Source organism: Helianthus annuus, chromosome 8, assembly GCF_002127325.2.
Source record: "Helianthus annuus cultivar XRQ/B chromosome 8, HanXRQr2.0-SUNRISE, whole genome shotgun sequence".
In the NCBI taxonomy this organism is placed as follows: Eukaryota; Viridiplantae; Streptophyta; class Magnoliopsida; order Asterales; family Asteraceae; genus Helianthus; species Helianthus annuus.
Window position 1 is genome coordinate 138,167,677 of NC_035440.2, and position 13,647 is coordinate 138,181,323.

The 13,647-nt window shown below is 34.9% G+C and overlaps 1 protein-coding gene across 2 annotated transcripts; it reads left to right on the forward strand.

Annotated features, from left to right (window-relative positions):
- The first annotated feature begins 831 nt into the window (after window positions 1–831).
- On the forward strand, window positions 832–13,342 carry LOC110907922 (DNA annealing helicase and endonuclease ZRANB3). 2 transcript variants are annotated; one of them, XM_022152834.2, is made up of 23 exons: window positions 832–1,152; window positions 2,366–2,722; window positions 2,849–2,981; window positions 4,245–4,423; window positions 6,178–6,251; window positions 6,408–6,443; window positions 6,525–6,615; window positions 7,894–7,953; window positions 8,040–8,229; window positions 8,314–8,513; window positions 8,716–8,820; window positions 9,002–9,112; window positions 9,371–9,436; window positions 9,523–9,621; window positions 9,697–9,921; window positions 10,025–10,258; window positions 10,327–10,620; window positions 10,724–10,905; window positions 11,503–11,605; window positions 11,697–11,842; window positions 11,944–12,023; window positions 12,493–12,677; window positions 12,996–13,342. In XM_022152834.2, exons 1-23 carry the CDS (start codon window positions 922–924, stop codon window positions 13,116–13,118), a joined length of 3,504 nt encoding a protein of 1,167 aa, XP_022008526.1. In that variant the 5' UTR covers window positions 832–921; the 3' UTR covers window positions 13,119–13,342. The 2 variants fall into 2 exon arrangements, with proteins under 2 accessions (XP_022008526.1, XP_022008527.1); XM_022152835.2 differs by having other exon boundaries at window positions 833–1,152; window positions 12,493–12,650.
- The last annotated feature ends 305 nt before the right edge of the window (window positions 13,343–13,647 follow it).

Sequence of the window (13,647 nt, forward strand, 5' to 3'; positions counted from 1 at the left end):
ATTTTTCCAAAACCGGGGGTAGCTTCAAAACTAATGAGCCAAAATACACAATAAAAAAAGCAGATCTAATATTTTCTTATACGTATTTTCATTATGATTTAAGAGAGAACAATAAGGCTCATGCCATAGATGAACCACATCGATGTTGTTGCTATGAATAAGAAAATTAACAAACCTACTATAAAATATATCACAAGATGATTGACAAACTAACAAAAGATGAGTACCGCAATGCAAATTGTGTCACCCCGCTGTATCGCGCGGGCACCCTACTAGTTGGTTATTAACCAAAAGCGGTTATCGGTGAGCAATAACTAAATCGTTAACCTAAACAAACCAAAAACAGACGAAACCAAACTGAAATCAACCAAAAACTGAATTAACTGAAAACCGAATTAACCAAAACCGGTTATCAATTTTTTTGTACTCTTGTTTAACCAAAATTAGTTGAACCGAACCGAACCATTAATATTTTCATATATTTCTAGCTTTTATACCACCAGTTCATATATTTCATATTTTATATCTCCATTTCGTATATTTATATTTTCATTTCATGTTTAATTTCATATATTTCTAAGCAAAAGTTTTAGCCCAAGTTTGGTTTATGCTATTAACTGAACTTAAATAAACCAAACCAAAAACCGTTAATCTAACCGAATAAACTGAAGTGATTAACCGAAAACCGATTGGTTAATAAAATACACTAATCAAAGACTTTGGTTTTGGCTTCGATCGAGGATAATAACCAAACCAAAAGACCATGCATAACACAAGAAATGAATTACCCGATTACTTTTTTCTTGATATATATCTATCACAAATATCTTTCAAATTTGAAAACGAATCCTTTCTAACGGACCTTTTGAGAACACTCACTGGTTCAAAACCCTAACCAGAAACGGTAACTCGCCGGAGCGAATGGAACCACGTCCTCTCGCCGTCGATTCAAAGCGCAAGGCACCGGAATACGACGTCGCCGACGATTCCTGGAAACTATCCAAGTGTCAGAAACCCTCGCCGGAAAAATTCATGGTCCGGCTCGAGATTTCCTCACCGGATTCCTTCTCCGTCAAGCCTTTTCCCGTTGACGGTTACAAGTTCCCCGGCGAAGCCGCTTGCTTCGAAAAATTAAGCGTGTGTCTCCCTAATGTATGTTGTTCTTAACTGGATATGTTGATTGATGGTTATAATTTGATTACTAGTAGTTTAATTGTTTATAGATTGTTAGTATTAGTGATCTTGCCCTAACTGTGATTACAGTATGCTGCTTGAAACTTGAAAGGTGAAACCCTTCTAGTGGAACACTTAGTTTTGTTTACTTTGGTACATGTAATAGATATTGTAAATTGATCTTGTGTCGCATTGCATAACCTGTGATTTTATCGATCTTGCCCTAATTGTGATTATTCATCATAGGTATGCTGTTTGAAAGGCGGATCTCTTGTAGTGGAGCAATTAGTGTTGTTTGGTACACGTAATAGTTAAACCACGAAGGGTATTGTATATTGATCGTGTGTCGCATTGGTTACTTTTATGATGGCATAACCTGTGATTTTATTGATCTTGTGTGATAATAGTATGCTGCTTGAAATATGAAAGGTGAAACTCTTGTAGTGGAATAATTAGTTTTGTTTGGTATACCTGATCGATAAACCCTATGCTGTTAATATCGGTGTCAAATATCGGTCGGAACATTGGTACCGGTATTATCGGCGATATTGACCGATATATCACTGAATTGTTAGTGTTAAATTGCTATATATATAAATTCTGCATTATATTAAAATTACCGAAATCCCACCGATATCTCACCGAGATAACCTATATCTCAAATATCGTTCCTTGACCGATATTTTACCGCATTAACTGCATAGGATAAACCACAAAGAGTATTGTATATTGATCGTGTGTTGCATTGCTTAATTTCATGAATCATGATGACATAACATGAGTTTATCAATCTTGCCTAATGTGATTATAGTATACTGTTTGAAAGGTGAAGCTCTTCTAGTGGAATAATTAGTTTTGTTTGGTATACCTAATCGATGAACCACAAAGATTACTGTATATTGATCGTGTGCCACATTGGCTAATATTATGATGGCACAGCCTGTTATTTTATTGATCTGGCCCTAATTGTGATCATAGTATGCTGTTTGAAAGGTGAAGCTCTTGTAGAGGAGCAATTAGTTTTGTTGGTATACGTAATAGATAAACCACGAAGAGTATTGTATATTGATTGTGTGTTAGGGTTACATAGGGGCTCTGTATATAGGGTATAATATTACACTTTTGAATACTTTTTAGATATGTTAATTTATACAGCTAGTCTAATATTCACCAATTTTGTTGGTGTTATTAGGTGGTTCCATCACATTTTACACAGAATCATGTTGGTGGAGAGGCTTGTGTTTACAATCTCAAAGATTATGATGCTGTTGTTAAGGCTTTAAAGATTGAGCGCGTTGATTATGAAGATATCCCCTATGTAACGCGTAGAGCTATAAGCATACTGTCACGTTCTTATGTTGAGGGGAGATGGGAACCCTGCAGGCCAGAACATTTATCTGATGCGAAAGTAGATGAGCTAATGGGACAACTTCCAAAGTCTCTGTTGGAGGTACTGCTCCCTTTCCAAATTGAAGGTGTAAAGTTCGGATTGCGTAGGGGCGGTCGGTGTCTCATTGCTGATGAGATGGGCCTAGGGAAAACACTTCAGGTGAATGTTATTTAATAAATAGTCTTTTTAATAAATGGTCATTTTTATATAATTAAAAATCTGATTAGCATGTCCTGTGACTCCTGTCATGGTGTATAGACTTTTAGTTGTTTGTTTGGTTTTCAGGCCATTGCAATTGCAAGCTGTTTCATGAATGAAGGTCCAATTCTAGTTGTTTGCCCGGCTATTTTGAGATATACGTGGGCAGAAGAATTGGAGCATTGGCTTCCATCTTGTTTGCCATCTGATATTCATCTAGGTATTCTTTTTTGATTGATACTGTGATGATTAAATCTAGCATAAAAATGATGAGATTTTTTCACCATTGATGGTGAGCTGATTCTTTTTAATAAGAGTAAAATGCTATTTTCATCCCTGAGGTTTGGCCACCTTTGCGATTTCCGTCCAAAGGTTTGTTTTTCCACATCTGGATCCAAAAGGTTTGATGAAAATGGCAAGATTTTAAACCTTTTGGAAATTGGACCCAGATATCTTGCCATTTTCATCTGACTTGTTAAGTCCATCCATTTTTCTCCGTTAAATGAGGGGCATTTTCGTCTTTTTAGACATTTTTATTAAAACAAAAAACACTATAAGAAATAAAGATCCACCCATGTTGACTTTCACCCCACCCAAATAGGTAAAAAGACGAAAATTTTCTTGACTTAACCTTAAAAAATGGATGGAGTAACAAGTCGGATGAAAATGGCAAGATTTTAAACCTTTTGGAAATTGGACCCAGATACGGAAAACAAACCTTTGGACGAAAGTTGCAAAAGTAGCCAAATCTCAGGGACGAAAAGGGCATTTTACTCTTTTAATAAAAAAATTAATGTGATGTTCATTCTTGAGAAAATGCATCATGAGAGGAGCATATGGCTAAAAGCATACTAGCTCCTCCTTACATAGTGTTGCTCCAACTGGAAAAGGAGTGGAGATCAATGAAGTTCACATTTTATGGAAGTGTACCGTAGTAGGCTACTAGTAGCTGATGGTCTGAATAAGAAATTGTTGTTTCATTTTTATGTTTTAATGTATATACTATATACATGTGTGTGTTTAGGGCAGAATTAGAGGGAGGCTAAAGGTTAGGACAGTCAAAGTCAAGAGGAAAGTCAAAATGCTTATTGAAGGGGCTGAAATTTAGGAATAGTAACTCTTCTATTTTATATTAAAGTATTACATTTCCTGTTCTGATTTGGATGTCTTGTTTGCTTTGATTATTAGTGTTTTGTATCGGAGATTAGCCCTCTCAAATCGGGCCAACTGTCTTATTATTTCAATAAAACAACCCTTTCTTTTCTAGTATCTTTCATACTATCTCTTCAACATATACATGTTTACCTGATGGAAATTTCATGAGATTTATAAATTATAATTATGTTGTTATCTGCATACTGCATGTGCCAAATAGTAGTATCACTTTATTAGCATATACCACAATTAGTAACGATAGGAGGTATAAGCTTTGAGTAGTTTATGATAGCTGATGCTTTGCTTCTTTAATTACATTGTCTTTCAGTTTTTGGTCATGTAAACAATCCTGCAAACCTAGCAAGGCCTCCAAAAGTTGTCGTTATATCTTATACAATGCTGAACCATTTGAAGAAGAGCATATTAAAGCAAAAATGGGCTCTATTGATTGTTGATGAATCACATCATGTGCGTTGTACGAAGCGAAAATCATCTGAAGCAGGAGAGGTATAGTGCATCTTATATTGGCATTAATGTAACCTTGCTTTCTTACATGTTTCATGCAAGTAAACTTGTTGAGTCCTCATATGGTGCCTGAGCTGCAACTCTATAGTCTATATGATCCTTTAAAATTAAACACTATTTCTTTTATAAATAAAGCATAGCTTTTTGCTTTCTATTGCTGGAATATACCATCTAAAATATGAAGCATTGTCTAAGCTTCTGCAATATTTGGTTAAGAATTAGAAAAAGATAGTGATATCACGATATGCACATTAAATAGAGGGGTTATTAACATAACGCCAGGCCTACCGAACGTTGGGAAGTTCGTTTATTTAATAAATGAACAAAAAAATTTACTCATTTAATTAAACGGACGAACATGAACACACACTTTGTTCATTTATGTTCATAAACGTTCGTTTATGTTCATTTAAATTTTAATAAATACATAAGTAGTTATATTGATATAAATATAAACATAATAGGGCCTTTCTAACTACTTATATAAATATAATTAATTCGTAAATGAGCTTTCTAGTAATAAAAAATGGGATTTTCAATGGAACTTATCGTAATTAATCACTTATATATGTATTAAAAAAACTATTCTATGTTCGTTTGTGTTGTTCAGTTATGTTCATCTGTGCTCTTTTATGTTTGTTAAATTATGTTCGTATAGGTTTGTTTGTTTATGTTCATTTACGTTCGTGAAATGTCCGTTTAGGTTTTAAACGAACGAACATAAACGAACACGAACATGCGCATTTTTTTAATAAATGAACATGAACAAAAAAATTGTTCGATTTTATGTTTGTGTTCAGTTAAAGTTAAATGAACGAACACGAACATGCCTACGTTCGTGTTCGTTTGGTTCGTTTACAGGCCTACACAACTGATGCAGATTATATTAATATTTATTTTTATTATTTGTTTAAATTTCAATTTCCTATTTTATTGTATTTGTTTCCTAGTTACATTATGATTTTACTCTGTAAGTAGGGAGCTAGGGTTATTGTTTATTTTAGTTTTGTTGATTATCGAATAGAAAGAACTATGTTCTTGAACCTTTTGGTTCTTTTTATCGTCACGGATTTCTAATCGTTATTGAGCCATTTGATTGCATGCGAAACTGCATCGACAACGCTTTATTCTGACATCACTTGAGTGGTAGATCATCTTTCTGCCCAGCATGGCAGCATGTGCTTTTAATGTCATATAAAAGCAACATACTTTCTCCGATGTAACACACTGCTCATTGTACAATTTATCAAAAAATGACAAACATATTCTGACATGTATTGACTAAAATGTTATGGATCAAAGTATAATGATCAATGTGGAACAACAAGATAAGCACGCTGCTATTTTATGACAGCATACCCTATCAAATAACTTATGCACATTGTTTGAGATAGATGTGAGTGGATGCTAAATGAACCAAATACAACCTTTCGTATTTGTATCCACTAAGCATATCTGATATCGAAACTCTTATTCATACCATCACATTTTCAAATGTTATATACCTATTTTATCCTGTTGATGTTTCTGATATATAATAATATAATTCTTTATCACTATGGAAAAGGGACAAACGAAATGTCGAAATCCAAACAGATATATCCAATGTGAAATATCCGGAGCAGTTATCAATGCGATTGAAAGAATAATAACCATATCCTGTATCATCGTAGCACACAGTAGTACTTCTTGTGGGTCCTACTTACTTCTTATTCTCTTTCCTCTTATTTTTACAGACACAAGCTGTACTTGATGTTGCATCAAAGATCGATCGTATAGTTTTACTCTCAGGGACTCCATCGTTGTCAAGGTTGTGGCAAAGCAAATGTTACATTTTTCTGGATGATATAGTTTTATGCTTATCAGTCATCTGAAAGTTTTGGAATCTACTGCTTTGTAGTACTTTTACAGTTTTACGCATGTGTCCTAATTTCTTTGGTCTCGTATTTCTCCTAGGTGCTAATAGGCCATATGACATTTTTCACCAGATAAACATATTGTGGTAAGTTTTGTTAACCCTTTTCTATTTTGTTTGTTTTTGTTAATAATCGCGATTATCTTGATAAATGCTGCTTTTGGCTAGGCCTGGTCTGCTTGGAAAGGACAAGCTTGCCTTCGCAAAAACCTACTGTTCAATGAGTACTGTCCGGACATACCAAGGGATTGTCTATCAGGTAGCTTCTGTTTGTCCTAACTATGTGCTCTCTTTTTTTTTTTTTTTTTTTTTTTTTTTTGGGTAAAGGGTTACCCCGATGAATAGATTATAGACACGTATCATGCTGTTTGTCCTAACTATGTCCTAATCTTTTCATTTATAACTATGTGCTCTCTCACACACACATACAGTGTTTGTATCTAAATATGTATATGATATAGATTATAGACACGTATCATGCTGTTCTGGGCAAAATCCATCTCTCCTAGGGGTGAGCAAACCTTAACCGTTAGAAATTAACTGATAACCGAACCGAATTAACCAACAACCAATATTAATCGACGGTTATGGGTAATGCTATTTGATTAAACGATAAGTCGGTTATGGACATGATTAAAGGTGTCCCATAACCATAACTGAACGTTAACCGAACTACAATGAATTAAGACATGCTTTTAAAATATATCTATATTTAAAATATACATGTTCAAGGAACCAAACTCTATATACATAAAAAAACATATACGGAAATTTTTTATGTTATATAGTTAGATTTAAAATGTTAAAAAAATAATTATTGTATAATATTTGACTCATTTTATGCATGTGTATGTTTTTTTTGTCTTTTTTAATTTATAAAAACGATTGTAACTGAGACAATAATTGTCTAATATGTTTATTTAGGGGCTGTTTGTTTACCTCTTAATGAGGCTCTTAATGGTTCAGACCTCTTACTGGTTCAACACTTGATGGTTCAGACTAGCACTTAATGGTTCAGACTGTTTGTTTCACGAGCAGATGTCTGAATGGTTCAGACATTTGCCTCTGAATGGTTAAGTAATGGTTCAGACCTCTTACTGGTTCAACACTTAATGGTTCAGACTAGCACTTAATGGTTCAGACTGTTTGTTTCACGAGCAGATGTCTGAATGGTTCAGACATTTGCCTCTGAATGGTTAAGTATTATACAGAGTCTAAATGGTTAAGACATCTAATCTGAATTGGTCAGACATTTGCCTATGAACGGTTAAGCATTATACATGCTCTTAATGGTTCAGACCTCTTACTGGTTCAGCACTTAACCATTCTTATGTTGTCAAACAGCCCCTTAGTTTAAATTTTAGTTCAAACTTAGATCAATTAATTAACCGAACCGAAGTTTGGTTATGGTTAAGGAAATTTCATAACCGAAGCTAGCGGTTATGAATATGGTTAAAGGTAAAAACCGAACCGAACATGTTACTGGTGTTTGTAACTTTCATAGTTCAGTATATTTCAGACTCTTTCATCCTTGTAGGATTTTTCAAAGGGCATTCGATTGGAGGAACTGAACGTGTTACTGAAGCAGACTGTTATGGTCAGTTTTTCGTACTTGTGGTTGTGGATTCCTTTGTTATGTATTGTTTTTTTTTTCAGTTAATATCTTGAATTTCTGTCATATAGATAAGACGACTGAAGGATCATGTCTTGATGCAATTACCACCCATACGACGACAGATCATTAACTTGGTTATCAAGAAATCAGATATTGATTTTGCAAAAGAAGTTTGCAGTATGGCAAATGATGATGCTTCAACGGAAAATGAGGTTGAAGATGCTCTTTCAGACGATCCTAATAAACGTGATGGAGAAAGTAAGATTTCAGCATTTCATTTGTTTTTGTATGTAAAAAGAGTTTTGTTCTGATTTAAAAACTTGTTATTTTTCTTGCTTTTAGATGATGATGATGATTGTTGCAACTCTTCAAGACCATCCAATCAAGTTATCGGTATCGCCAAACTAGCAGGATTCAAAGAGTGGTTACTTATGCATCCAATCATCGCTGAGTCTGATGATGATGAAAAGTTTGACTCAAGTCAAAGCTCTCATAAAATGATAATTTTTGTTCATTATCATAAGGTTACTGATAGATTACAGGTGATGAAGTATTCCTTTATTTTTGTTTGGTATACCATTTTATGTTAGTTAAAAACTAAACAAATCAAACTTGATTCTAGTCGTCTGCTTTTACCGTTTCTTCGTACTTTTGTAGTAATATCTGAATGGGATTTTTTTAATACATCTGAAAGTACGTTGGCGGTTCATATTGTACTTATCATGATGTCTATAAATTCAACAGGAATTCCTATGTGAGAAGGGGGTTAAGTTTGTACGTATAGATGGACGTGATGCATCTGCCAGAGATAGACAACAAGCTATCAGTTCTTTCCAACATTCAAAAGAGGCATGTAAAGTGCCTTTTTGGTACATTCGCTTAAATATCATTTTAATATTATCAGCATCTGGCTGTCTATAGCAGCTTCTATCAAATTTATACTTGATATAAACTACTCTTCACTAGGTTTTAAAAAGCCCAATGCACAAAATGTAGTGTTATTGATTACGTAATTTCTGTATCCTGTTAGGTTAAAATTGCATTGGTCGGGATACTTGCTGGGAGTAGCGGACTTGACTTGTCAGCTGCACAAAATGTAGTGTTTTTAGAATTGCCCGAGAAAATATCTGACTTTCAGCAGGTTTGGTCTTCTTGAGTTTTATGTTATTAATACCTTTTTTAAGATTGTCATCTTAAAGTCTCGTAAGTCATACGCACATTCTTTAATAACCAAAAGAAGAAAATAAAGCATGCTGCTTTCTTGTACTTTGATGCATTAAGTTGAAATGTTGTAGTTTAAATGCATTTTTTCACATAAAAGTACCTAGCTTGAGTGTTTTTATTGTTATAATATTTCAAAATGTTGTGGTTGCCTGATGCACTTGTGTGCACCTTGTAGGCCGAAAGTCGAGCTCATAGACGTGGTCAAACTAATGCAGTAAACGTTTATATATTTTGTGCCAAGGTATGCATACTCATCTATTACAACATTCAGGTCCATGTATGATTTCTTTTCTTTAACTAACATGACTATCGAGGATTTCCGTCTAGGACACGTCAGATGAATACCACTGGAAAAGATTGAATACAAGTTTGCATCGCACTTCATCAACTGTAGATGGGAAGTACGACTCGTTGATGGAGATCATGGTATTTCTTCATCAGTTTTTTTTTTTAGAATTTACTTTTTTTAGAATTGTTTTCAGACGTCTTGTATTTTTGCAGGTTGAAGATGTTTCCTTACTTAAAACCGTTGAAGAAAAACACAACGAAGCGAATTTGATCTTCGAGGGGGAAAGTGATAGTGAATCTTCTGCCAACGAGCCCGTGATATGCTCTCAGTATGCATCTGGTGAAGAGATGCAACCTGAGGTATTTAGTGAAACTGCAACTTCAAAAAGTGACGGTGAAGCGTTTGGTCCGTTTCTCAAGTACTGCTACAAGAAAACCGTACTCACTCCAAACTTGTTTTTTAATTACAACTTCCTTTTGGTGCTTTTATGTTATTAGTTTGATTTGATTTAAATGCATCAAAGTTTTTGCTGATCGACAGGCTAATATCGTTCGGGATGTAAATAATGAAGGAAATGTGGCTTCCAACGTGATCCCAGAAGTATATAATCATGAAACTAAGAAGGATAATATAGTAATTTCACACACTTTGCTTGATGTTGATGCTGACAAGTTGAATGCTATAGAAATACTATGTGATCGGGAACCTATTGATCAGGCTGAAACTGAAGCTGCTGACCCAGATTGTGTCCCGGCAAATTCTCTCAGATTTGAGGTACCCGTTGATACACACATAATGTTTATCGCGTTTGATTGTTTAGTCAAATTTTATTATATTTTCAGGTAAGCAAATACACTGGAAGAATCCATTTGTACTCATGTATACATGGGGTGGAAACAAGGCCTACCCCCCTGTTTAAAAATTTCCGACCCGACGAACTCGAGACGAAAAAACCATCAGTTGATGACAAAAAATGTATCAAGGACGATTCTATATACATACCCGCTCTTCTAAGTTTTGTCGAAGAATGGAACAGTCTCAGGCCCATCGAGCAAAGTAAATTATACAACAAACCTCTTCAACTTCCTTTGGCTGTTGAGTTGTGTCTGAATGAAAGCCAAAACCATGATAAAGACGTATGTCCTAAACTTTGTCATTCGACGCATTCTTTCATAGACGTGACCCACTAATGGTTTTTTGATTTATAGTTTGAGTAACGGTCCGTCTTTTATTAAACAGGGATTGCTAAAAGGAGGAAGTAAGAAGCGTGGTACATCACTAGATGATATAAGCCAACCCCTCCCTCCAAATGCTGTATGGAAGAATGTATCTATCTTTCATGGCAAAAAAGAAAGACAGTATCTTCAGGGCTGTACTCTCACTGGTCAACCGCTTTGTAAACTGTGTCAAAAGAATTGCACGTAAGTCGAGTTGCAGTTAACACAAAGACTTAGGGGTGTAAACAAGCCCAGAGGCTCGAGAGCTACTCGGGATTGGCTCGATTAAAAGCTAGAATGAGCCGAGCCTTAACGAGTCCGAGCCTGAAATACATGTTAAATTATTGAGCCCGAGCTCGAGCCTGAAATACAAAGCTCGTTTAGGCTCGCGAGCCTAAACGAGCTCTAACAAAGTTATAGTGTTTTTTTTATATATTTTAATGATAATGATGTTATAACCCAATCCTAAAAAGCCCAAGTCGGTTTCAACTTAGGCCCATTTATTTAAACTAAAAACATTGGTGAGCCGAGCTTTGGCTCGTTTAAGCGTTATCGAAGCGAGTTCGAGCTCAAATAAGTAGACTCGAACCAAGCCGAGCTTCATAAATAGATGACGAGCTGAGCTCGAGCCTAGTCGGGCTAAATGAGTGTGTTAAAATGGGTTCAGGTCGGGTCAGAGCTCGTGTCTTAAATTTGCTGTTCACTTTTGACCTGTTCCATTTTTAACCGGTTTTTAGTTTTTACCCATTTGAGGAATATAACCTGAATAAACCATTTGAAATTGCCATCTCGCATGTCCAGGAAAAAGAGTGCGAGGGAGCCTGAATTCTTCGAGGATCTGTTTTGTGATTTGGAGTGTTATGAAGAATATCGCTTAAGAACTAGTAATAGATACCTACGCACGGTCAGTAATTTAATTATCCTGTATACTTTCCTTTTTTCAATATCTTGTGGTAGGATGATATTTTGTTCTATTTTAACAATGGGTTCTGCAGGGGCTTGCCCAAATTGAACATGGCGTATGTACAAATTGCCATCTTGATTGTCGAAAACTTGTGAAGAATATAAAACCTTTGTCACTTGAGAAGCGTAGAGAATTTGTTATCAAAGAAGCCCCGAAGCTGGCAGCGCGTAAAAATTTGTGAGTTTTTAAATTAAGTGTCGTGTTGGTTTATAATTTGCTTTCTTATTGTTCAGATCTATTCGTCTTATTTATAAATATATTTTTCTCAATTTCTTTAGACTTGAAAAGCTCATTAATGATCCAACAGAGGGCAACGCATGGCATGCAGATCACATTGTGCCAGTATATCGTGGGGGAGGTATTCTTTAAACTTCAGTTTAGTATAATGTTTTTGCACCATTGTATCAATAAGGCCACCGAAGTATGCATCTAAATGTATGCCGGAAAATTGTTAAATGACCAATGTGCCCTTAGTTTTTGAATGCCTTCTTTTTTTCTCTTACTAAAAACAATTTCGTAGGGTCACATTATATTATTATTTCCCTGGAATTGGTATAGATGGATACAGAAACATACTTAGTTTTAAAAAAGCTGGCAGTTTCGACCCACTTACAAAATGGTTTATTCAGGTCATGTTTTAATTCTAATGGGTATGTTTTAATCATATTCAACATACAGATTGTTGATGCATTTTTTATTAATGGATAAAGGGTGTTTTAGGCTGTACCAGAAATACTCATTTTGGCCCGTTACCCTACCTATATATTTTCTCATCTCTTGATTTTAACTTTTCTTTACATGTGAATTCCACACGATCCATGTGGCAGGTGAATGTAGACTCGAGAACATGAGAACTCTTTGTATTGCATGTCATGCTGAAGTTACAGCAGCTCAATGTGCTGAACGACGCTCAGAAAGAGCCAAGGCTAAGAAACAACTGAACCGCTTGCTAGCCAACCTTAAGACTGTTCAAGACAAGCAAAAGGTAGTGAAAACACGCATAAAGATATCGGTGCGTTCACTACCAGACGAGTTATAAGTAGAAAAACGCATAAACACTTGTAGGGTGCATGACAGATATAGTGGCAGAGAGAAAGAGAGAAAGAGAGGCGGTTATGCAGTTACAATTAAAGCAATCGTCACAAGTGTTTATGCGGTTCTCACATTTCTTTACTTAAACATGGTTACGTGTGTCTATGTTAAGTAGGTTTTGTGCATTTTTATACACTTTGGATAACTTTTGATCTATTTGTTTTTGTTGTTAGCGTAACCCGTTGGTGACCCATGTACTTCATGCAAGTTAAGTAATAATTTATATATTCCTTTTCAGGACTGCGATGATTGCGGAATGATTGACAGTGAACTTCTTGTTAATGTCCCGGGAAGTGCTTACCATACAACAAACATAAATGGTGGCAGAAGTGACAAGGCTTCAGAAGATGTGAGTTCTTGACTTGTATTCTTCGTCTAATCTTTGTATGTAATTTCATAGTTATAATTTTTTGAAACCTTAGCATTTGGGGGTTTTGAGTTTCCGTTGGATGACTAGAATGGTTGCTTAAACCACGTACCCCTCGCTATGTATTATTAAACCACAAAAGTTGAATACATTTTGGTTACCTTGGGTGTGCCAATAGTTTGAGCCATTAAATAAAGTAAAAGTTAGATTTTTTCTCATTTTATGTTCAATGTTTGTGTAAGGTGATTTTTGTCCATAGCTTCATTATTCATCACAAATCATGTTTCTAGAGTCCTTCCACTTTACTTATTGAAAGGTTTAAAAAATATATTGTGTATTGAAATGTTACATCTCTACGTATATGTATTATTTATGTTGATTCAAAAATTACAAAAAGTAGCATGATGAATAAAATAAATACATGCTTAGAGAAAAATTAGCTTGACTAAACATAAATTAAATTAGCTTTACATTACTTTGTCATACATTTTTGTTCTTTTGATTTTTTTTTTTATTAAAAATA

Excerpts from the sequence above, each read along its gene's own strand:
- LOC110907922 (XM_022152834.2), top strand. The coding sequence starts at position 922 with ATGGAACCACGTCCTCTCGCCGTCGATTCAAAGCGCAAGGCACCGGAA. Across the intron at positions 4,424-6,177 it reads AATCATCTGAAGCAGGAGAG|ACACAAGCTGTACTTGATGT; the intron begins GTATAGTGCATC and ends TTATTTTTACAG. Across the intron at positions 6,252-6,407 it reads GGGACTCCATCGTTGTCAAG|GCCATATGACATTTTTCACC; the intron begins GTTGTGGCAAAG and ends AGGTGCTAATAG.